Source organism: Eleutherodactylus coqui, chromosome 8 (assembly GCF_035609145.1).
Source record: "Eleutherodactylus coqui strain aEleCoq1 chromosome 8, aEleCoq1.hap1, whole genome shotgun sequence".
Classification (NCBI taxonomy): Eukaryota; Metazoa; Chordata; class Amphibia; order Anura; family Eleutherodactylidae; genus Eleutherodactylus; species Eleutherodactylus coqui.
This window is the reverse complement of record NC_089844.1, coordinates 72443635-72468741: the sequence shown is the minus strand read 5'-3', so window position 1 is coordinate 72468741 and position 25107 is coordinate 72443635. Positions and strand designations below refer to the sequence as shown.

The 25107-nt window shown below is 45.2% G+C and overlaps 1 protein-coding gene across 1 annotated transcript in view; it reads right to left on the bottom strand.

Annotated features, from left to right (window-relative positions):
- CHN1 (chimerin 1) overlaps positions 1 to 24600 on the bottom strand; it is an 83349-nt gene extending 58749 nt beyond the window's left edge. Inside the window, exons 1-4 of the mRNA XM_066575813.1 lie at positions 24432 to 24600; positions 24139 to 24245; positions 8647 to 8685; positions 5689 to 5744 (exon numbers count right to left, since the gene is read on the bottom strand). Coding sequence (XP_066431910.1) covers positions 5689 to 5744; positions 8647 to 8685; positions 24139 to 24245; positions 24432 to 24529 — 300 coding nt within the window. The 5' untranslated portion in view covers positions 24530 to 24600. The remainder of the gene's footprint in view (positions 1 to 5688; positions 5745 to 8646; positions 8686 to 24138; positions 24246 to 24431) is intronic.
- Between the last annotated feature and the right edge of the window lie 507 nt (positions 24601 to 25107).

Here is a 25107-nt window from a genome sequence, read left to right as displayed (position 1 = left end):
CTCCTTATTCTTTATGCATGTTGGGATTGAAATATTACATGTATACAGACTGACTACTTCTATATGTTTTATGTGGTATTACCAGATTGTGTGACCCTGCTTATATGGACACTGCATACTATGCTTTTAAAAAAAATTGTTTTTAGCAAACTTGAGCTTTAATAAAATTATTTTTATTGCCCATAAACATGCTATTGAAAAAAAACAAAAAACCCTTTTCATGTCCATGAGCGGAAATCAATAGCGATTTTCCCCTCGCGGAGGGAAAAAAAAATGGACGGTTTCCATTGAAGTCAATGGAGGCAGACCGATCCACGGCCCGTCCGCAGCTGACACTGTGTACGGGCCGTGAAATCCGCGTTATTGCCTAGCGACGGCACAGCGTAGTCTGTATTGCGTATGTGCACCGGCCAGCACATCCACAGCACAGATTATGAAAACAGCGGACAGGTACGCAGAGGTCACCGGCCGTGTGCATTTGGCCTCAGTGGTTTGGTGTTGTTCTGCAGAATGCAAGTTTCGGATTGTCATTGAATAGCTATGATTGGTTAATCAAGCGCCGGCTGACGAGACACTCGATTAACCAATCAGAGCATTAGCTTGCTGGAAACAGGGTATTCAAGCCCCGCTGCCAGGAAGAACTACTCTGTCGGCGTGCAGGAGAAGACGGAAGCCTGCAGCAGCACCACAGCCCAGCACGAGGGACCCGAACACTGTCTACTAGGTATTATAATTTGGGGGGGGTTTTTTACATGTAGTGTAGCTAGGGCTTATTTTAGGGGAGTGCTTATATATGCAGGAACGCAGGGGTCACCGGCTGGGCACATGGTCGGATTCTGCTGCGGGATCCGACCCGGCCGTCTGCATTTGGCCGCACTGGTACAGCGAATTGAATGATCCTGTAAAAAAATAAATAAAACTATTTATCTCTGTGCTTAAACTGACCGCCCAAGCAAACTGTGACAGGAGAGCCAAAGAACTAAGGGTACTTTTACAAAGGCTGACCATTAGCCAAAAAATCACTCAGAAAGGACCCGACAGGATACAGAGCGAGAAATTGCTCATTAGTTGCATTGTTTCAGCTCACTGAAATGAATTGATTGGCGAGTGATTTCTCGACCAGCGTAAACAGTAACTGAAACAGTAACAAACAGTAAGGTCCAATGTCCACCGGCGGATTTGATGCGGGAGATCCGCAAATCAAACTGCCCATAGGGATGCATTAGCATCCGCAAAACAGTCAAATGCGGATGTCTTTTCCCGGCATGCGGATCGCACGCGCGAAGAAATCGCAGCATGCTCCATTTTTCTGCGGATCCCGCAGGGATGGCTTCCACTGAAGTCAACGGAAGCAGCCCGATCTGTGGCGCGGCCGCAACTGTCACTGTGGACGTGCCATGGATCTTCAGGAAAGCAGGAGAATTCGCTGTGCTGAAGAAAGAAGATCCATTCGGCACAGAGTAGACCCGTGCTGGATCTGGAGAGGTGAGAAAATTTATTTTTCTGTCCATGTCTGCAGGCACGGCTGGATTCTGCTGCAGGATTCAGCAGATGGAATCCGTGCGTGCAAGAGGACATGAGGCATAAATCAGCGATGCCAGGGCTGTACAGTGACTTTGGCCACAACACAGGTCACATAGTGAAAAATTGCAGTGTATCCCTACATCTCAGAATCTAAATAGAATGCAACCCAAAGATCACTTAAAAAAAAAAAAGTCAAACTTTGCTGGATTTTTTTTGCAATCCGCAACTACTAGTGTAACTTGTAAGTCACAAAATGCCCTCTGATTGGCAGGCAACGGTCACTTGACTCCTGCTGTAAACAGACTTGCGGGCTGCAGTGCTGGAACTCCGGGCAAGTACCCTTTGTTTTATTGTTTTCAGGCATTTGCCACTAATTTTAAAATAGGAGTTTGTAACCAGACAACTCCTTTAACACATAACCACCATGGCCTCCTTCACGTTAGACCACCAGAGATTATATGTATTTACTGCTAAATCACTCTAGAACACAAAGAACATGACAAGATTATCAATAAGCTCAAAGTCACTCCATGATGTCCTTCATGTATAAAGCTGGTAATGCCCATATAACCAGTGGCATTTTACCATGCCTCCTACTATCCAAGATCTGGTAGGACAGTGCTAAATTTTGACGGCTGTCCCACTGTCCGGGGAGGCATCTCCCTCTTTCCTGCCAGCTCCCACTCCTGAACCTTAGTCAAGTAGTAGCACATGGCGACTGCAGTCCATCTTCGATCTTCACGCAGGACTCCATGGCTCACACAGCGCTCTGTACATAGGCCCCTCCATCTCTCCTGCCCTGAGCATATTTTGTCCTTAGCTGGGGAGGAGCCACAGAATGATGTGGTCTTCCAAGTCTTGACTGAGGGATGAGGACTGCAGCGCTACTATTTGGAGGTTCCGGAGCCAAGGCCCGGCAAGGTGGCAGGGGGCACTATAATCAAATGAGAACACTGTTGGGGGGCACTTGTACTATGGGAGTTAATGAGAGGTACATTGGGGGAGTGGCAGGATGAGGAGTGTGCAGACACGGATCATGGCTGGTGATTGCAGTCTGAGCCCAGAGAGCGAATCAGATGTTATCGGTGATCACTGGAAGTAACTGCACTGTAATCACTATCACTGTGTAAGGCTGGTATCTATTATTAAGATGTATACTAGAGCTTTGAGGGGGGTCAATGAGGGACTAGGAATAATGTCTGACAGCACGCTACGCAAACTTTGTCAGTCTTTTTGATGTTTAAAAATTGGGGAGTTTGATTATACGGTCTCTCATTAAAAGTAGGAGCTGTCACATAGGCAGAAAAACTTTCATTCTGATAACATGAACTACAGGAACGGACGTGGCCTCCCTTAACTTGACATATAGTGAGGCGAGTGGCATGAGAGGACATAGGCTCCTGTTATAAAACAACATATACCTGTGATGGACATCATCCATCACCCATAGGATCCCATTTTTGCCTGGATGGAGCAAGAAAGCATCGCTTCTGTATCATGTGAAATTGAAGCAAAATGAAGGGTGGACACATCTGTACTTGGGACATCAAAAGAAACTAATTGCAAAAAGAGATCTTGAAAACCCATATTTGGACGTTTTACTCTATTACTAACCAGAAGAACAGCACCATCTGTTTACTTTTGAGAGGTCGTTGCTGGTTGAGACCATTTCCTTTTGCTGCAAGGACATTATAGCGCAGGTTTATGTTAATGTAGTAACCAGCTCATAGACTGCTCTCTCTTAGAATGAAAAATTACATGCATTTATTTCTCCTCATTTAATTTTTTGTCAAAAAAAACAAGGTGCTCAGGCCAAAAACATGCCATAAGATCACACGTTGCTACTCTCAAAGCCGCATGTCAATACAGGCATAACACACAAAGTTCCAGAAAATTTAATTTAGTCTATACTGCCACCTACTGAAAATCATTGTTTATGACTAGAGCAAAAAAAGAAAGGTCTATAAACCTCACGTTTCAGGGACCGTAACTTTTTCACAACTTTGCTTTTTCCCCCCTGAATGGTCATCATGTATGTGGGCACAATAATACCTTGAACACAACTGTTCCCTTTCAGTCCCGTACCACCGCACAATTTAGTACTACTAAAAGCAGAGCTAAAGTCAATTTAAAAACCCTCCACTATTAGTGTAAAGCGAAATATAATTTTTTGGAAGCTTTTTCTAATTCAGGGGGATAAAAAGAAAGAAATGCGTTTTCTCATACACTTCTATGGAGGAAAAAAAGGTTTGCCACCAGAAGGAGGAGGAGATTACGGGAACGCTGGACACACAGACCAAGTACCAAATATTTACTATTGTGTAGAGTCCCCAGCCTGTCTGCATCCTAAGCCTTCTAAAATATGCACTCGGGTTAGTCTTGAAGGGAAAGAAAGTTGCCACAGTGGTCGCCCAAGCACTGCTGCCTCTTCAAACAGCGGATTGGTGGGTATGCCGGGAGTCAGACCCCCCCCCACCAATCTGAGTGGGATTACACATTTTAAGAATATGCCATCAATATCCAAACCCACGGGTGGGTTTGAATTCTGGAACCTAAGTAGCTGATATACAATTCAAGCCACCCATAGACAATCATAGGCGCCACCCATAGACAATCATAGGCGCCACCCATAGACAATCATAGGCGCCACCCATAGACAATCATAGGCGCCACCCATAGACAATCATAGGTTCTTTGCAGTTAGAGAAATAAAACTATGGAATGCCCTGAGAGACCGTAATGACAGATTCTATAACAGCATTTAAAGGGTGTTGTCCAGAACGATTACTATTAATGAATTTTCCTCAGGACAGGTCATCAATAGCTGAAGGGCAGCAGTTTGTATTGTAGTGGTGGTGATCCGCAGCAGTGGACCCAAGCTGATCAACTAGTGATGAACTATCCTGAGGATAGGTCATCAATTGCAACAGTCCCAGACAACCCTTTTAAAAAGAGGGCTATAGGCTTATCTAATAATAATTAAAGGGGTTGTCCCGCGCCGAAACGGGTTATTTTTTTTTCTCCAACCCCCCCCCCCCCCCCCCGTTCGGCGTGAGACAACCCCGATGCAGGGACTTAAAAAAAAAACAGCACAGCGCTTACCTGAATCCCCGCGCTCCGGTGACTTCTATACTTACCGGTTGAAGATGGCTGCCGGGATCTTCTTCCTCCGTGGACCGCAGCTCTTCTGTGCGGTCCATTGCCGATTCCAGCCTCCTGATTGGCTGGAATCGGCGCGTGACGGGGCGGAGCTACACGGAGCCCCATTGAGAAGAGAAGAAGACCCGGACTGCGCAAGCGCGTCTAATTTGGCCATTAGACGGCGAAAATTAGACGGCTCCATGGAAACGAGGACGCTAGCAACGGAGCAGGTAAGTGAAAAACTTTTGATAACTTCTGTATGGCTCATAATTAATGCACAATGTACATTACAAAGTGCATTATTATGGCCATACAGAAGTGTATAGACCCACTTGCTGCCGCGGGACAACCCCTTTAATGGCATTGAGGGTTAGGATTATCAAATAATGATATAATGGTTTAGAAAAAGGAAAAAAACACTTAATGTGTCTTTTTTCAACCTACGTAACAACATAAGGTGTATGGAGTCTGAGCTGGGGGGGAGGGGGGGGGGAGAAGGATTGGGTACGTTGGTTTTTACCATGACCGATTTACTTCTAGTGGCAAGATAAGAAATGCCTGAAGAAGAGGCAGCAGCTTATTCCCCTCTCAATAGATATGCAGACTCAACCAAGCAGCGCGTCCACGAGGAGTCAAGAGGAATAGGCCGAGAAAGCTATTGTTCACCAACTATCTAGGGTGATCGGGCACCTTAAACAAATTTTGTAAAAACATGGTTGCCCATTAAATATCTTTGGCTTCAGCCACATGAAGACAGACAATGCAAATAATAACCCCTACTGTTTCCATCAATAGATTACTACATGTAACAGTGGTTTTTGTAACTTTGTTTTTTGTATCTATTCCCCCGTTTTGTAAGCGCTGCGGAATATGTTGGCGCTATATAAAGATTATTATTATAACAGAAATTAACCTAAAATTCAAAAAGGGAACGCACTTAGTGACATTGTGAATGGAAACGAAACCCTTTGTTCTGCACGTTGGTTACATTGGTTGATATAATAGGACTCCCTGGGTACGTACCTCACGTGTGCAGGTAATCCTTCGGGGGTGAGGAGCTTCCTGCTGCAGCTGATACACTAGGGGGAAGAATAATACAGAATTAAGAGTTTTATACTAAGACCTTAAACCCGATTATTGGAGCAGGCAGCTCCTCATCTCCATCGGTTTTACAGTTTGCATTGATGAGAACCAACAAGTCCAAAAACAGCTAGAAGCAAGACTCTAGAGCTGTAAGCTAAACCATTAGTTAAAAACATTTGGTACCATGACTCAACAAGTTGCCAGTCCCCAAGAGTCCAGTAAGCAACTTTACGAGCCATGCTGAGGCGCTGTGACGGGTCATCATATTAACAGAGGCACTCTGCTCAGATTCCTCCCCCTATATCACATGGAAGCTACCCCCCCCACTGCATTGACCTGTGAGATATGAGTGTGGGCCTTCATTCACTGAATGGAAATGTGATTTGTGCCAGAGTCACTTGTCATTAAGCATTTGTGGGCGGCCACTGTGCTGTCCACTGTGGGGTGGTAATGCCTTCGATGACATATTCCCGGTATACATGTGACAGTGTGGATTGTGGAATGTTAAATGCCCGCACAACTTCGGAAATGGAATGTCCCGTCTGTCTGGCGCTCAACTATCATGCCTCGTTCGAACTTCGAAAATTTACGTCATCTTGCCATCGGCATGCTGGCCAAAGTTCAACCTCACTCACAAGATAACTTATACAGGTGTGGGCATTCCCAAGACATCAACTGACTTAATGCCACTTCATAATCAATTTACATACTGCTATCCCATGACTTTTGACACATCAGTGTACATTGAAAATATGTATATATGCTCTAAGCTGCCCCACATCTTTCTAGCTCTATCACCCCAACCAGTAAGTGTAAAGAGACAGGAAGGGTGTTGTCTCCTACAGTCTATAGTGCTGCCGCCATTACATAGGACATTTTACTTGTGTCTCCTCATATGAGACTCATCATCATGACAATAGAGCTTCATCGCGATCTCCCCATTGTGTTTCTAACGCTACTTATAATAGCAACATCTATTCAAGTATTTCCTTCCTGATTTATAGCAATTTCCTGATTATAGATTCCAAAAAATACGTTTGACTATTCCTGTTAAAGTCATGCTTTCTACTCAAAGCCCCCATGGAAAGCAAAGGGTATTGTAGGCAATTTGATATTTCAAGCTCAAAAGAGTCCGTCAGCAGTACTGCCACTGCAAAACTGCTGACAGCTTTATGTAGGGGCCAGGGGCTGTAGGTATGCTGTCAGTATCACCAGCTCGTAGAAAAATAACTTATCTCCCCTGCCGTGAGGGTGGGACTTTTCTCTGAAGTGCCCTTGGCACTGCATGGCAGTAGAATATACATCTTGTTGGACGTACTCAGAGTACGACACCTTGTTCTTGTGTTCTAGGGAACCCCTAACCATTTTCAGGGAAATCTGCTTGGGAAGTACTGCATTATATGGTGTAGGTCTGCAGGATACCATGAAAGAAGCTACGGGACAACTAAAAGAGCATTGAGATAGTTGCCATTATTGGTTGTTACCGTGGACGGTCATCTGAAGGCTTAATTTTTGGGAGAAGAGTTGTATTTTTTAAGGGTACCATTTAATGTACCAAAATACCTCCAAGTAGGATGAAATGAAAGAAAAAAAAAAAAAAACAACATCTCAATTTTGACATATTTGGTGGGGATCCTGTCTTTACAGCATACACCAAAACAGCAAAATGAGGTTAACTTTATTCTTTGGGTCAATACAATTAAACCAATACCAAACTATAATACATATACATACGTAAACCATACACACTGTATTTACAGAAAAACGTATTCAACTAGCCTTTTTTTTTTAGTTCCTATAGGTGACTTAGATTGGCGATCATCTGATCACTTAGACAATATACCACCATACCTTAAGTTTGTACTGCATGCATTCTATTAAGTCATGCCAAAAGGCACATCTTAATAGGCAGAAATACATGGCAGCTCCGGACTGCCATGAACTCCCCCATCCTTTCCTCAAATGGCACCCTGTGATCTCCTTGTGGGGTTGAGGGGTGTTCAGGAGACACAACAATTACAGCTTAAAAGACGTCCTTTAAGCGACTTTTGAGCGATAATCGTAGTGTCATCTACAGCGCAAGATGATTGCTCAAACGTTGAGCGATCACTTTGCACTCCGAGCGGAAAATGCAGAAGACAAGCGGGATGGCCCCGCTTGTCTTCTGCGTCCAGCTGTTCCCCGCTTTTGAACGAAAATTGTTGTGTCTAAATGGGCCTTTAAAAGGTCAGATTTGACAGCAGCATCTAAATGGTTATCTCTACGATTGCGGGTGGATGTCAGGTGTCAACCACCTTGTATGCAGTGGGCTCGACTCCTGGGCCCGCTTCATACAAAATTATATATGTATGTATCTTTTTATAATACGAGAACAACATCTATTTAAGTGCTTAAATACATCCACTTGTATGCATATCGTTTCATTGTAATTGACTTTTCAAAGGTAAAAGTGTGTTGTTATATTTTCTGTCTGCCTGCCTATCTATACCCTTCAGCATTAAGGGGGTAAGGAAAACAAGAAAAAGTAGAAACTTCTAAACAGCATACTAAAAGTCAAAGGGAGGCTGGGTGCTAATATTTCCCGGTAAAATGTTTGCTATAACACACCCAATTTCCTCCCACTATTCTCCTATTCAGAAAGGAAGGGGTAAGTCATTTTCAACCCCTTTTTTAAATGGAATACACCTTTAATTATATCTACATCTTCTCATTTCTCCTCCTCACTGTAGTCTCTATGAAGATTTCCTGTTTGCCTGCGATTAGATCACAATGGCAGCTGTTCCAACACATTTATCAGCCGACACTTAGACAGTTTGTTCTTTCCAATGTGTGTCAATGTGTTCTTTCCTGGGGCGGCATATGTGATAGATGGATTTTACCATATTGTACAATACTTACAGTAAGATTTCCACACAGGAGGCCTGTACTCATCATTATCTGAAAGAAGGAAAGTTAAAAACCAATGGTTAATCATATGTTACAAGAGTAAGCGATGCAAGTCACAGTCATCATTAGGATGCATTCACACGTCGCTGATTTTCTGCAGATTTGCGCCAAAATCTGCAGCAAATCAGTAACAGGTTTACATACCCTTATACGTACCACAAAGCTGGCCAGGCTAGATCACTATAAATCATCCCATACAACACAAGACGTCTCTTTCTTCCTGAAACTCACCTCAGGACATCGCTGTGATGGCTTGGCAGGTATACTGCGCCAGTCAACACATTCACAGTGTTGAAACCACACACGCAGAAGGTGATCATTAGGGGGACACAAAATACTGTAGCCTTTAGGCAGCAGTTACACAAGTTTAAGAATAAGTATTTCAACCTAGAACAATGGTTGGTTAGCTCACATATCAGAATATTGCCCTCTGGAAAGGTCATTCTAGGGATATTGCTTCTGAGGCTACATTGGTGCTAATGCTTGTAGATACACTAACCCAGGCATAACTAGTAGGAGATTCCAACATAAACCATAGTCTAACTATAGCAAATGCCATTACATGCTGATCATGGAACTCTGCCCACCAGGACTCTCCATGACTGCTAGAATAAATGGGTTGCTGCTACTTCCAAACTTTTACCTGCACAACGCCAATGTTGTCCCGATGCTATGCAAGTAATGCAACCAAGCCCCGTTCTCTTGAATGGGGCGGCAAGGCATTTCTCTTGGTAAGGTGTATGGGAGAGTGCTGCTGCGCAGATAGAGTGCTTCCCAGCGCTCACAGTAGTCCAACAGGATTCTCGATAACTTCGCTATGAGGATTTGGAATGAGTTTTTACGAGGTGCATTCAGGTCTCCTAATTTAAGAATAGAAGCAGATCGAAACAAGGGATGTGTTTTGGAAGATACGGGGATTCTTCGGAGGGGAGTGAGACAGATGGTAGTGTCATCCAGTGCACAGAACCCACATGACAGTGGAGGAGTTAGAAGCGTTTTCAATACTCAAAATGGCGACATTCATGTTCCAAGAACCAGGAGTAATCATCCGCTTTCTTCACTTGCATTCAATGATACCCATCAACATTCATTGTCAGTTGACTGAGACATGCAGTGAAGGCATCATGGACATGAAAAATGTGCATTAGTGGGTACAACAGTTGAAAGAAGGTTGAACACCGTGTGAGAACGAACCATCGGCCAGCCATCAGTTGGTCCAACAACATGACTGCACGAATGGAGCAGGTGGTTATGGAGGACAGCCTACTGACTGTGGAAGAGATTGTCTGCAAAGTCGGCATTTCAGCAGGATCTGTGCACACCATCCTGCGTGAAGACCTGAAAGCGTCCTCCAGGTAGGTGCTGTCAATGTTGACCAATGATGAAAGTCGCCGTCTGTGGTCACACGTTTTCCACACATGCCGTACTTGCGTCAGTGATTTTCCCAGTGGTCAAAACAGACCACTAAAGAAACGTTTATAGTGTTGAAGAAATCATGGCATTGGCGTTGGAAAAAATGTGTATGTCAAGAGGGAGATGTTGAGAAATGAAGACTCTTGGCTTTCTGGGGTAAGTATTTTTTTTTAGAAAAAAGTTAGGAGACCGTAGAACTTGAATGCACCTTGTATTCGCTTGCCATTAACACACTTTATAAAGTTTTGACATGTCAAAAGTTTTGATCAATAGGGGTCCAGCAGCTGAGACCCCCCGCTGATCCGTGGAATCCAGCTCCATACATTCAGTAGGAGGTATAATCAGCTGGCAGCAAAGTGCACACATGTTGGCACTAAAAGCCACTCACAGCAATGACCGAATAATGTGATTTTCCTCCAACATCCAAGACCACAGACAAGGCCCGGGCACACAGACATTTGTTGCATAACTTTTTGAAGAAAAATGTGATTGTCCCCAGCAAGAGAAAGCTCGGTACCAAACGGTTTTCTTTTTGAAGTAAAGTCATACAATAAAGTAAGGGCGCGCAGCTGGTGTACAACTTTATTTGTGTAAGGGGCTAGCCAATAGGGTTAAAATGCTGCCATGTAGATGGACTGTGTGGCCCAATGTCCACGGGGCACCCGCGCGATAGATAGGCAAATCAAGCCGCCCATAGGGAAACATGGGCATCCGCATATAAAATGAAGCATTCTGATTTGTTGACCTTTTGGTCTTTAAGAAAAAAATAAAAAATAATTGCAGCATGCTCCATTTCAGTTCGGTTCCCGCACGGTCGCCTTCCATTGAAGGTAATGGAAACCGCCCGATCCGCAGCCTGTCCACAACTGAATTGCGGACAGGCCGCAGATTCTGCAGGAAAGCAGAAGTTTAAAAAAATAAAAACTCCACTGAGCATGTGTGGCGGCACGCCGGCCGGTGCTTCTGCACACATCCACAGTGAAGAAAATGAAGATGTGGACAGGTAAGTAGAAGACCCGCAGTGTCCTCCGCCGCGGGCAGGGTCGGATTCCGCTGCGGGTTCCCACATGCGGAATCCGATCTGCCCGTGGACATGAGGCCTGACTTGCACCAAATATATCAGCATGTTCAGTAGGAACCTTCTAGAGCCTTGTTTATAAAAGGAACCTTTTTTGTCCTGAGTCCCAGTGGAGAGACGCTGTTAAGCAGAGTCAGCTGGAGGTGCTGATATACCTTTGGCCTGAGAGAGCTGAGAGGTTGCTGCCTATGAAGGGAAGCTGCTGAGAAAGGACAGTGACCGGTGACTGGGGTCAAGAGAGAGCCAGTGTTGTGTCTCCAGACCAGGGGAACACCTAGACAGCTACAAGGATCTATGAAAATCAAAGTGAGTACTCCTATGTGATATATTGTAAGTGAGGCTGGCCTCAATTTGACAGTAGGTATATACACCAAAGAAAGGATTGAAGACAGTGTGTTAGTAATCCTGCTATAGGAGATAGGGCTCACATTGTGGACACTAACATCGTACAAGTTTCTGGTGCTTAAACCCAGGTTATTGACTGTCTTAAAGGCACATTACACATGAATACAGAAACTAGCTTTTCTAAAAGACTGTATTGGAGTGTTATACCCTAAAAGGTAGCCGTGTCACTTTACCATATATTCCATATCCGACACTGTGTAAAAAGGTGCTGATAACAGTATTATTAATATAGTTCTTCCAGTATTCTTTCCTTTGGTGCACAAAAGTATTATCCTTAGCACCTAGTTAGCTGTAGTTAGCCTGGTGATTCTAAGTAAAAGGGTTTAATTGCATAACCAGGGTTCATACAGGTTTTGAGAAATTTTTTTTCCATGACAAAATCATGATTTTCAAAGACACTCGCAGAACTCAAAATACACGGAGTCAAAAATTTAGGTCTCCTTCACACTGTTAATAAAAACGCATTGCACGAAAATTCCAAGTTAGTGCTTTGCAATGTGATAAAAAGGAGGCTCCATAGGGAAACATGGGAGATTTAAAAAAAACAAACAAACAAAGAACACATAACGCAGAAAGATAGTGCATGCTACAATATTTTTCTTTCGCAACATCGCATGAGTAAAAACATCTCAAATGTGAAGGAAATCATTGGTTTCATTGCTTTCACTCACTCTTGCATCGCGCAAAAAACGTGTGATTCTATCGCCCGTATGAAGGCAGCCTTACTTTTTTTATTTTATATATAAAATAATGAGCACACCCTGCTAAGTCAAGCCATTTCCAATTATATATATATATATTTTTTTTTAATCCCCAACCATGAGACGCCGGTTGAGAACAAAACTTCAATGCACTTTAAAATCTGAAATATTTTTTGTATTTTTAAGACTGAGTATTGAGGTTCTTGTGTTTTTACTTATCTTTATCCAAACAATTTCTTTATTCCATTGGTCTATAGTGTTAAATACAATAACGGATTGTAATGGAATAACGAAATAGTTTTGGAAAACATACCTGAAACACACAAGAATCTCAGAAATATTATTACTCAGAAAAAAATTCCATGACAAATCAGAAAATTCCATGACTTTCATCAAATTCCAGGATTACCATGATGCGCATGAACTAGAGATGAGCGAGCGTTCTCGGTAAGGACAGATACTCGCTCAAGTATCTGTCCTTACAGAGTATGCTCGCTCATCTCTAGTATGAACCTCGATAACCATTATTGCCATACTATTAAGCTGGTCTCACACGACCACATAGGAATTGCCGATTCTGCGAGCGTCTGATCCACGAATCAATCAAATGCATTGATTACACAATTCTGCTCACGCTAACGGGTCTGAATTGCGCAATCCACTCACAGAAAATAGAACGTAGCATGTTTATTTTACCACGCATATCCACGACCTAGATCCCATTCTTCTCTATGGTCATGGATATACCCCCAGCCCATACACAATTACATTTTGTAAAGGCTGCAGGTATCCGCGTCATCGCTAAGCGATAGCACGGGCAATATGAACAAAATAGCAAAAAAAAAGGTGTACTGCACATGACAGCCTGCATGAGTATGCGGTCATGTGCAGTACATTACGCAGGGACACGGACAGGCTCACACCTGAAATCCGCTATGGGCCACTGCAAGAGGATTCCGCATACGGCCGTGTAAGCCGGACCTTATTGTTCATTTCTATCTCTGTGCATAAATGTTGTAAACTTTGGTTACTCCACCTGCTGCATCGTACCCTGAATCCTGTGTCACACCACCACTTGCGACATATATATATATATATATATATATATATATATATTTATTATAAAGCAGAGGGGCTTTGGGGCCCCACAGGCAGCCTGGTTGTGAATGCTACCCCTGCACCCCATATAGTGATGTTTTTTGTAATCAATCGGTAAATTTGGGTGCACCAAGTTCTTCTCTGGATAATAGAGGGAACCCTAAAAAAGGAAAGCCCTTCTTCTAGATCCACATGCCCTACAGAATATATGGAAAGAAGTTAACCAAAGTGGAAAATCCCTTTAACAGCATATATATCAGACTTACAACATTGGCTCCATATTTTTTAAGGAAACTGAATGTACAATTTATAAAGTAAGGAAAGTAACAGTGAAATGTAATAGCAGGAGATATATTTCAAGATAGTAAATAAATGGGTCTTGGAACCGACATTCCCATTACACACTTATACAGTTTGCCTCTAGGGAAGTTAAGAAAAAATATTTTCCTAGAATTTGCCCCCCCCCCCCCCTTCCCCATTTCAACTTTTTTTTTTAAACTCATTATCCATGAGAACAAATGGATGTGGACAACATCAGTCAGCTCTTGGCTGCCGTCCACTAAGTGAAATACAGATCACAAAGTCTTCTCTTCCTGACCTCATACGATGGGTCTTTAATTAACTCTGGTCACAACTGCGGAGAATAAGATTCAAGCATGAAACAGAATTAAAAATAGCTAACGGTGGTACATTAGCTAAAGCTGTATACAGCAAGCGAGAACCACCCCAAGGATCTACTCCACTACGGGGTAAACAGAAGGCGCTGTCCTTGCTACACACAAAGACCCTACAAAAGCGGCACAACCGCCTGGAGTCATTGATTAATCCGCAGACGCCAAGACTGCTCAATAGCCGTGACCTTGGACAACCCTCCCTACAGAGACTCCGACACGTCTCTTCAGATGAGGACATCTATTAGCTCCTGTAATTACTGGTAAAGAGGGGGCATCGTTGCACCCACTCAGTGCAATCCCCCTCCCAACAGAAGGCTAAAAGTGTGCACTTCTTGGCAACTGCCACTTGAAATCTATTACTACATGTTTACTATGGTTGGAGTATTTTGCTTTATATAAGGTCATCAAAGTGATCCACTAAATGGGGAAGCCTTCCTAAAATAAGCCAGGGGCTTATTAAGAGGCTCTCCAGTCAGATTCCTAGAGGGGTTGGGTCATCATAGGAGACCTTTTTAAATGCTCAGCTATTGGTTGGTTGACAGACAGGCCATGTTGTCATTCTGTTATCCTATAAGTTGAAGCCAGCCATATACATTGAAGGCCACTCCATTAGAGACCTCTATCTAGTAGAGCGTTGGACCTTCTTTGGCCTTCAGAACCACAGCAATCCCTTATGTTGTCAGATGTGCCAATAAAAATACCCCCACACCATTACTGCACCTCCACCAGCCTGAACTATTGATGCTTGGCAGGAAGGGAATCATTCATGCTGCTTCCGACCCCCCCAGATAGCCCCAAATATCAGCACAGTGCAACAGAAATCTGACCAAGTAATGTTTTTTCCACCACTCAGGAATCTAATTTTTTGCCGACTAGGGCCCGTTTCTCTAAAAACGCTTGCGTAAGCGCCGTGGACATCATGCGTTTTTTTGCATACTACTGTACTTTTTACACTGGCAGGGTCATTTCACTTGGGCGCAGGACACAGCCGCACCTCTGCATTAAATGGCAAATTGGCTAAATTAGTTCCTGATGTTCCGTAAATTGGGCCCATAGACTCCTACGGGGGCCCTTGCTGCACTACGATGGAGCATGCAGCGTTTCCTTTATGCGCATGCGAAATGCACGCAAAAACAACAATGAAAATTAACCCATTGAAATCAATGAGTTCTATTCCCTGCATATTACGTGCGCAAATACGTCTGTGGGACGCCGGCCTCCAGGTGTGTTCACACGCAGCTGATTTGTTGCAGATTTCATCTCTTCATTTTGAATTAAATTTAAGGGTGAAATCTGCTGCGGGCCAGCACCAAAATCCACAGCAGCTACGTGCGAACATACCCTCAGACAAAAATAACGCTCGATCTGGTCATATGGATTTACAAGCTATTTGTGATGAGGAACGAGGCACATTTATAAACTGTTCTACACCAGTTTCTGGCGTCTAAAAGTCACTCATTTTTGCACAAGCAGGTGTTTGCAGAAAAATTTGCAACTTTTCATTTTACACCATCAAGTCTTCAAAAAGTGGGTGGGGCTTGTTGAGAGGGGGGGGGGGTCTGCCCTGGACCAACAGATTTATCTATAATTTACACTAAATTAATTATACCAGAACTGTAGGCCAGGTTGGACCTGGTGTACATTTCAGAAAAGGCACACGGAGGTGCCAGGGATACACTAAATACATGAAGAGGCGGGTGCCTCTCCATGTATTCAGTGAACAGTGGGAAATCTTACTAAGGCCGCCTGTCCACAGGCGCTGGGTTTTGCCACTGCATTTTTCCTCCACGGGCGAACACTAAAGTCACCGCAATTGACCTATCGTTATGATAGGTTCAGCGTGGAAAATCGCAGCGGATTTCCGCTAGTATACATTGGGCTGCGCTTTCCATAGTTATCCTATGGAAAGTGTTTCATGCGTTACCTGCAAGCAGATAATGTAATAAAGAATCACCTGTGGACAGAAGCCTAAGCCTGACGCAGGAAATGCCGGGGTTGGTAAATTTCCCCGTGAGTTATACAATAGGCGAGCACCAGCATTCCATTACAATGTGCTTGACTGTGCTGCATCTGTTCATCAGAACAGTTCTTGACTCCCTCCTCTGACTCCTTTGGTTGACGAGTTGTTTCCGTCCACAGCATTAGGGTCATGTTCTAAATCCCATATGGGAAATCTGCAATCGGAAAAGGTCTCATGTCTCTAATAAACTAGTCCTTTAATGTATTTCCCATGTATCAGCCATTCATTGGACTTGTAGCAGAAGCAGATCGAAGTATCAGAACAGCCCTACAGCTCTACTCTGTGAAGGACAAATTCTTATCGAGGACCCCATTTCTATCACGTCCACAATAGCTGAAATAAAGAAGGCTCATCTTAGTGAGACAAACCCTTTAAAGTGCGCCTGTCAGCTCTCCTGATATGTCCGCTTCAGTAAATACTTGCGTTTCCTCTAAAATAACAATTCTGGAGCATCTTTTCTGAATCTCTATGGTTCGTAGACATTCGTACACATTTGGCGCTGACTGGACAGTGTCAGTATATAGCAACACTTTGACAAGGCGAATAGTAAAACCTGCCAATTTACATTTTTCCAGTAGGAATTATACAGGAAAGACACAAAGAAAAGTTTTTAAAAAAAAAGAAAAAGAAAATGATGACCCACAATTGCTAATTAGTGTAAAACGCAATTATTTAATAAACAGACATGCTATAAACAATAGCCTGCAATCTGCAGATGGAACGGCGGGGCAGACATTAGTGTGGAAGCACTGCGGACGTATTATAGGATTGTCCCCGATTGTGAAAGGGATAATACTAGAGATGAGCGAGCGTACTCGGAAAAGCACTACTCGCTCGAGTAATTTGCTTTATCCGAGTATCGCTGTGCTCGTCCCTGAAGATTCGGGTGTTGGCACGGAGCGGGGAGCTGCAGGGGAGAGCGGGGAGGAACGGAGGTAAGATCTTTCTCTCCCTCTCTCCCGCCCGCTCTCCCCTGCTCCCCGCTGCGACTCACCTGTCAGCCGCAGCGGCACCCGAATCTTCAGACCCGAGCACAGCGATACTCGGATAAAGCACATTACTCGAGCGAGTAGTGCTTTTCCGAGTACGCTCGCTCATCTCTAGATAATACTGATAATATAAGTACACTGGAAATAGCTGATTATGCAGTTTCCTAATATACAAGACAGTCCTAGCCAATTTGACAAAGGAGGAAAAAAAAAAAAAAAAGACTTGCTGGACGGAAACAATCAGATTTACCGCACGATTATATAATCTCCCACTTTCTGCCAAGGGTTTGTTAGCTTTCAGCTCGGATCAGCACTTCCTTTCCTGTCAATTCAATGCAACCTGAAAACTTTCACTCACCCTTCCTCACTGTGTGACCGGACAGCAGAAGAGGAAATACTAAGGAAGCAGGCGGCTAACAAAGACGCTCCTCGCCGGAGGGAAAAAACACAACCTTAAGACGGATTGCAGAAACTGGCAGCGAAAAATATCCAGATAATTCGATAAACTCAAAGACCTTGAAGGAGGACCTCGCTTGATGAGCAGAGCTGCTGCCGCATGTAATCGCGTTTAACCCTTTAGGGCAGGAACACACTTGTGCATTTCAGCTCTGCATTTGTGTCCGTAATACGGAAATACGTTTCAGATCGACCACAGATCTCCGGAGCCGAACTCTGAGCAACAGATGTATGCTTGGGGTTCAGGTCAGGAGACTCGAGGTCAGATGCACTTCTGTATCAGGGAGCTTTCACACCTGCGCTGGGGATTCTGCTTTCTTCTCCCATTTGCGGAGCAGGAAAGTGGAATCCCCATGGCCGAACGGTTCAGTCTGTAGGTGGAACCGAACACCGCCTGGAGGACCCCATTGGCTATAATGAGGTCTGTCCGGCTTCTGCTTAGCTGCCAGGTTCTCAAAGCGCTTTTTCTTCCGGTATCTGCAGCCAGATCTGCGTCCGGTCGGTGCTTTTGGTTCCATCATAAAACAAATTTGTTACATTGGATTCCATTACAGGCGATTCTCCTTTCCTGCTACTATAACGGAACCCCCCATGCAGATTTGAAAGCAGCCTTAGGCCGGCTGCACACGGCCGTGATGGGCTCCGCCGCGGAATATTCGCGGCGAAGCCCGTCACGGCGCCCCCCAGAGACCCCATACTTACCAGCGGATCCGGCGTTCTCGCTCTTGCATGACGGTTCCCCGCCCACCGCGCCATGTGACACGCCGGCCGCGTCACTTGACACGTCCACCGCGTCACATGACGCGCTGGCCGTGTCATATGACGCGGCGGCGCTAGGCGGGGAAGAGTTTTCACACTATCTTCCACTGTGCTACAGCGGGAGATAGCGTGAACGGACGGCTTCCATTGACTGCAATGGAAGCCGTCAGCGCGTACACCCGCGGCAAATAGAGCATGCCGCGGGTGAGGACGGGAGATTTCATGGTGCGGAATTCCGCGGTGGAATTCCACACCGTGTGCCCTGAGCTATTAGGTTCAATAGAACCTAATAGCTGCGGGCAACACAGCGGATTTTTGCCGCGAATTACGTGTCGGAAATCCGTTCGTGGGAAGGAGGCCTAAGGCCTCCTGCTCACGGGTGGATATTTGCTGTGGAAGCCACGGCGGGCGTTTATTGAACCTCTTTGTGCTGCCGAGCCGGTTCACATCGGTGCTGGATACACCAGGCATTATTCAACCAGCTGAACAGCCCAATTAGTCCCAAATGTTATTAAGTAACATTACAAACTTGCGCAGTTCCGTTAGTAATTTCGTGCGGACAGAATGTGCAATCGCACACTGCCATAAATTCCTATGGTGCCTTGGGTGCGCACAAAAATAGAGCATGTTGTGTATATTTTAGCAAGCACGGAAATCTAGCACAAAAACGCTGAATGTGAGGGAAGCCATTGGAATCAATGGGTTCTATTGGCAGCACTTTACGTGAGCAATTTTGAAGGCACAAAAACGCACACAAAATCCCCCGTCTGCAGGAGCCCTTACACGGTTTTTAAAGTTCTTATTTTCTTCAAAAAACTAGCAGGCGATGTGGAAAAGTAATAAACAAACAAACAAACATGCAAAGAAACACCTATCCGGGGGCAAAAGAGATCTTTCTAGCATTGCACATGTGTGGAGGACGCTTGTTCCAGCGCCAAACTAACCGAAGGGGATCAATTTAAGATTATTTAGCATAGTGATGTATTTTTTCATTAGTGGTGATCAAAAATGTAGCAAATTAATTAAAGCAATCAGTGAAATAAAAAGGAAAGCTCTGGAACTGGGGTAATGATACAAGTGGCCGGTGAAACGGTAACCCCAGAAACGCTACGTGCAGTCCATTTCGCCACGCTCAACCGCGCACATCTTTGTATAATCGCTGACGGCACTCATTGTGAACACTTTCTGTAAAATAATTACTTTTATGTTTCGGGTCCTGCATTTGTCTTCATCCTTTACAATAAGAAAGGATTTGTTTCTTATGGCTTATCAAGTCGTCCCACCATAAATGTGTATTGTGGGAAAACCCTGTAACCAAAGGCTACTACAAAGCCAGCATCCACCATGTAGCTGACATAGCAGAGCTGACCTTGGCGGGCAGTTATTTAAAGTTCTATTTCTTTTTTAGTTTTGGGAGAATTAGGGGATAACCGATGTAGCGAATATCAGAGCTCTCACAAAGACTCACATCCATCTGAACGCAAAATGCACCTAGTTAGGTACAATAAGGAGGCAATGAATGTTATAATCCATAAGAAGGCAAATTATTCATTCAGAGGGCAGGAAAGCTGGGTGACAACCATCATGAGAGCTGTAACTTCCCAAAATACCCCCAAAATACTGAACAAAAATGTAGTGGTGCCATTTTTTTTAATGAGACCCTTAATATATCTTCGGAGCGCCGCAGCTCCTCTCCTCAGCGACATCTGCCAGAACATTGATCTCTAACCCCTATGGAATCCTATTCACTACAGCAAAAGTCTAAGCAGATAGAGCTCCCTTCTTCAATTACACTTCTAGAAACTGCATTTACTCTATAGACTGGCCAGCGCATTCTGCGTCTTTATATGTAGGTGTCATATAAGGGGTCCTCAATCAGCCCAAATAAAGTGTAGATCAAATGTAATGCCAAATAGTTGTAGAGTCAATCCTAAAAATATATATATATATATAGATGCGCAACATATTACAGTCAAACCTTTAGTTTCGTTGGTAATCCATCCGAAAGCAATCGGCTAAACTTGAAACCAATTAAACTTGAGGCAATTATTTCCATAGGAATCAATGTAAATCCAAATTAATTTGTTCTAGACATTCTGAAAAATGCACCAAACCACATTTAACCCCTTTAGCGGCACGCCCGGAAACTCTCGGGGGCTTACTGCACTGACCATGCAGGTAAAATTGTTATAATGTATTCCTTCATTACAAAAAAATGTTGCGATGTGATTGTTGCGTTCCTTCATAAACACTTGAGATTAAATTGCATTGTTGACTCATTTAAAGAACCTGCCCTGCGAGGCATGACATGGTAATAATAAACCTGCCCCTAGAGAGGTTAATAGAGAAGAAATATGGTTTTTAATACCAAAAACAACAATAATAATTATACAAGACTACTGTAAAGAATAAATGAACATTTAACATGTTATTGAACATATTGCTGTGTTTTATCTGTGCTGTTACATAGGACTGCAGGTCACATCCACTACATCATCTGTCCTTAGCATTATCAGTGTTCTCTGTGCTGTTACATAGGACTGCAGGTCACATCCACTACATCATCTGTCCTTAGCATTATCAGTGTTCTCTGTGCTGTTACATAGGACTGCAGGTCACATCCACTACATCATCTGTCCTTAGCATTATCAGTGTTCTCTGTGCTGTTACATAGGACTGCAGGTCACATCTACTACATTATCTGTCCCCAGCGTCATCATTGTGTGTTATGTGTTATTTGTGATGTGACTGTGTTATCTGGGTAAACATGGCCACTTACATTAAGGTCCATTTAGATGGGACGAATGTCGGGCAAACGGATGACTGACACTTGTCCCTGTGTGTCCTTGCTCCTGCACGAGTGCTAGTAGCGCTGGCTCGCTCAGAGCGGCCAGCAGGGTGGCGGGACGGCTGCAGGAGATTTCCTCCTCCCCCCCCCCCCCCCGCCCCTCTCCATTGATTTAACATAGCGGCTGTTCAGCACTGAACCGCTGCTATTTACACTGAGCAATCAGCTCATCTTTTATGCTGCATGGATGATGAGCTGATCGCTCAGTTGAAATAGTAGCTGTTCAGTACTGAACAGCCGCTATGTTAAGTTAATGGAGAGTGTGCAGAGGCATGAGGAGAGAAATCTCCTGCAGCCGCCTTGCTGTGAGCCAGCGCTACTAGCTCCCATGAAGCAGCAGAAGAGCTAGTACGTGCGGGGACGAGTGTCAGGCATAGTTTGACCGACATTCGTCCCATCTAAAAAGGCCTTTACACTACAGTACTGTTTTACTAGCGCCTACAGTGACCCTCCTGGAGAAGGGTGGGTAGTGTTTCAGCATCAGGAGGAGGAGACGCTGAGCAGGAGATCATGTAGGCTGCATCAGCAGCAAGGCCACGTGGGCCGGCAGCCGCCAATGACACTAGAGGCGGGATTCTGGCTTGAAAAATCTGTGAAACTGGAAACCGGCTAAGGCCCCCTGCCCGCAGCTGTTGTGGAATATCGCCAGCGATATTCCGTTGTGGGGGAGCAGGGAGGAGCGCTGACAGGTCTCAGCGGATCCTGCAAGCGGAGAATCACTAGGATTCTCCGCTCGTGGATGTCAATGGATAAGCAAGGCACTCTCACTGTACAGCTGGCATCTGATAAACATAATGCAGCCATGAAAGCTACACCAGCCCTCCCAGTGGTCTCTATGCTGACTGCGGTTCGGATTACTAGAAGGACGGCGGCTCTGGGGGCTATGGCTGCAAAATAAATGCTAAAAATGCAGCCATGACACATCCTCGGGAAACCAGTATCATTTCACCAACTACATATTCTTAAAAGGGTTTTCAGGAGTTAAAAGAAAAAAAATTACAGCCTTAAAATGGCATGACAAAGAAAAAAAATGTGAGCATTCACCTGCTCCGGTGGACCCCCGTCTGGCGCTGGAGCTCCGGTTCCTGCCACTTGCAGCCCAGAAAAATGTGACAGGCAGTCATGTACTGTATATTGTGTATGTGACTGCTCAACCAATCACAGGCTTCAGTGACCAAGGCGGGATCAGTGCTGAAGTCTGTGATAGGCTGAGTGGTCACATACACAATGAACGGCATCTGAACACTGAGCAGCGAGGGCTGGGGCTCTATCGCCGGATGGGGGGCCACTGGAGCAGGCGGTATACATTTTATTTTTTTTATTATATGCCATTTTAACCCTTTCCAATCCAATTTGTATCCTGGTTTTCCTAGGGGGCTTACTCTTTTTCTGTCGGTATACAATGGCGCTATATGCTGGCTAAAGCCAGTACTGCATGAGGTGACATGTTGAATAGGCTCTGACAGCAGAGAGGCTGGAAATATACAGTAAGAGAACCCCCGACCGACGTCTTCCAACATCGGAGCTGTACAGCCTTAAATCATAATGTCTTTAGAGGTTAGACAGTGGATTGGAAAGGGTTAAGCCTGCAAATGTTTTTTTTCCATGCCGGAAAACCGGTAGGTGCACACTAGCCATAACTGCGAGTTGTGCCAGAAAGGCTAATGCACAACTCACAACGGAGAGCCCGCGAACACCTGTCCGTGCGCCGCCATATTTACATGGACAGGAATAGGACACGCAAGCAGTTTTTTGGGTCCATGGGAAAAACTGTCCGTGTGTATAGCCCCATAGCCTTATAATGGGGCAGTGCGTTGACTGTTGATTAATAATACGCAGAGAATAGAATCCATTCATTTCAATGGCTTCATTCAGATTTCCGTATTTTGCATGCGCATTTTGTGAACCAGAGGTCCCAATAAAAGTCAAAGGGGTGCGCAAATGTTACACTGAGGCATGCGCAATTATGTTCTTGTTATAAAATCACGCAATTTTTTATCGCAAGAGTCAATAGGGCTTTTTAATGTTAAAATCGCGTCACAAGGCAGACAACTGGTTAGATTTAGCTATGCAAAAAAAGCCAAAAACGCAGCATGCTCTACTTTTCTGCACATTTGCACCCAAAAGTCCCCAAATGTGCTGCGGAATTCAGAACTCAGACGGATTAGCCACGTGCAAGCGAACACGTCGTGCGGGCATAAAAAGTTCAGCAAAATAAGCCAACGTGCGTGTAAAAAAAAAGCATAATTCCTTCCGCAAAATGCTATACTCATGCGCGAGCAAATACGCATGCGATTCTGTGAATCTGGCCTAAAAGTGTCCCCCGACAGGGTACGGTGCGAGGAAATGCTCATTAGTCCCTTCGTTTCAAACATAGCGACTAATGAGCAACTTTCCGCTCAGTATGAACAGGCAGTCGCTCATCTTTGAATGACTGCCTGTTCAGTGAATGGAGGCGGGCGGCCGGCATAGATCTCCGACTTAAGTGCCCGACAGTCGTTCCATAAAAACGCACCGTAAATTAGTAGGGGGATTATAGAAGTGCTTTGTCGCACATCCCGTTTACCGAAGCCGTACGCCATTATAGAGAAGCAACAAAGTATGGCGAACGCAAGCATACAAACCGCCCAACACGGAAATCTTGTCAGGAGTTTTTGCGTCAAAGACAGCAACACATCACCCCCCACAGGAGTCATTTTATCGCAATTCGTAAGCGGCGTTACGCCGTCTACGATTAATTAGCGTTCATCACCAGTTGGAGGTAAAACCGTCATGGTTGCACAGCGATGGGACGTAGATAGAATAGATCGATGACGGACGCCAATTACAAGAACTTGCGGAACCATTACGAGGCACGTAAACAGAAGTATGGCGCTGTCCGCAGGCGCGGTCATCCGTCACCATTAGCGAGCCTCTAATAATGGCCAGACACGCCCGGAGAGCAGACAATAGGTACGGGTATATGGAGGGTCCGCACAGATCCCACACAGCCCCTCTACTCACCAAATAACGTCAGGGCCATTGTCAGGATTTGGGGGGTCTCTACTCCTCCTTGCTGCAGGTAGATCTTGGGGGGCTGCAGCGTCACTGCAGGGAACTGCTGGAAATCACTGCAAGACATAAAAGTTAGGAGTGCAGCAGAGCATCCATCGTGCCCAGGTGACACATGCCTGCTGCCAGGGGTGAGGGGCAGGGCTGCAGCTGGCACGGAGGGTGCAGGAGGCGGGCGGGGTGCATACAGGAGCTGCCGGTGTGATGGAGGGGCAGCCGGCGCGTGCTGGGTTTGGGCGACTCACTCTCTCAATGGATGACCCGAGGTGGTTGCAGTCACGCCGCATCCCTCTGGCTCCTGGCCGCCATCTTGCTTGCTTCCCCCCACATGACCGAGCTTCATTCACCTCCTCAGACAGAGGCGGCGGTCAGGCTGGCGGCTGCCGGCGTTGTCCTGGCAACAGGAAATCCTCGCTACCTCTCGGCCAGCGCCGGGGCTGTCAAGTCTAATGGCCGCCGCACCTCTCTGTATCACACTATTGTCTGAGGAGGATATAGCAGACAGCGGCCTGACTAACAACCCTCAGTGCCGCAGAGCCGTTACCCGTAGCAACCAGTCAGGGCTCGGCTCTCATATCAGTGCTGCAGAGCCGTTACCGTAGCAACCAGTCAGGGCTCGGCTCTCATACCAGTGCTGCAGAGCTTTTACCCATAGCAACCAGTGAGGGCTCGGCTCTCATACCAGTGCTGCAGAGCTGTTACCCGTAGCAACGAATCAGGGCTCGGCTCTCATACCAGTGCTGCAGAGCTGTTACCCGTAGCAACGAATCAGGGCTCGGCTCTCATACCAGTGCTGCAGAGCCATTACTCGTAGCAACCAGTCTCATGCTAGTGCTGGAGAGCTGTTACCCGTAACAACGAATCAGGGCTCGGCTCTCATACCAGTGCCGCAGAGCCGTTACCCATAGCAACCAGTCAGAG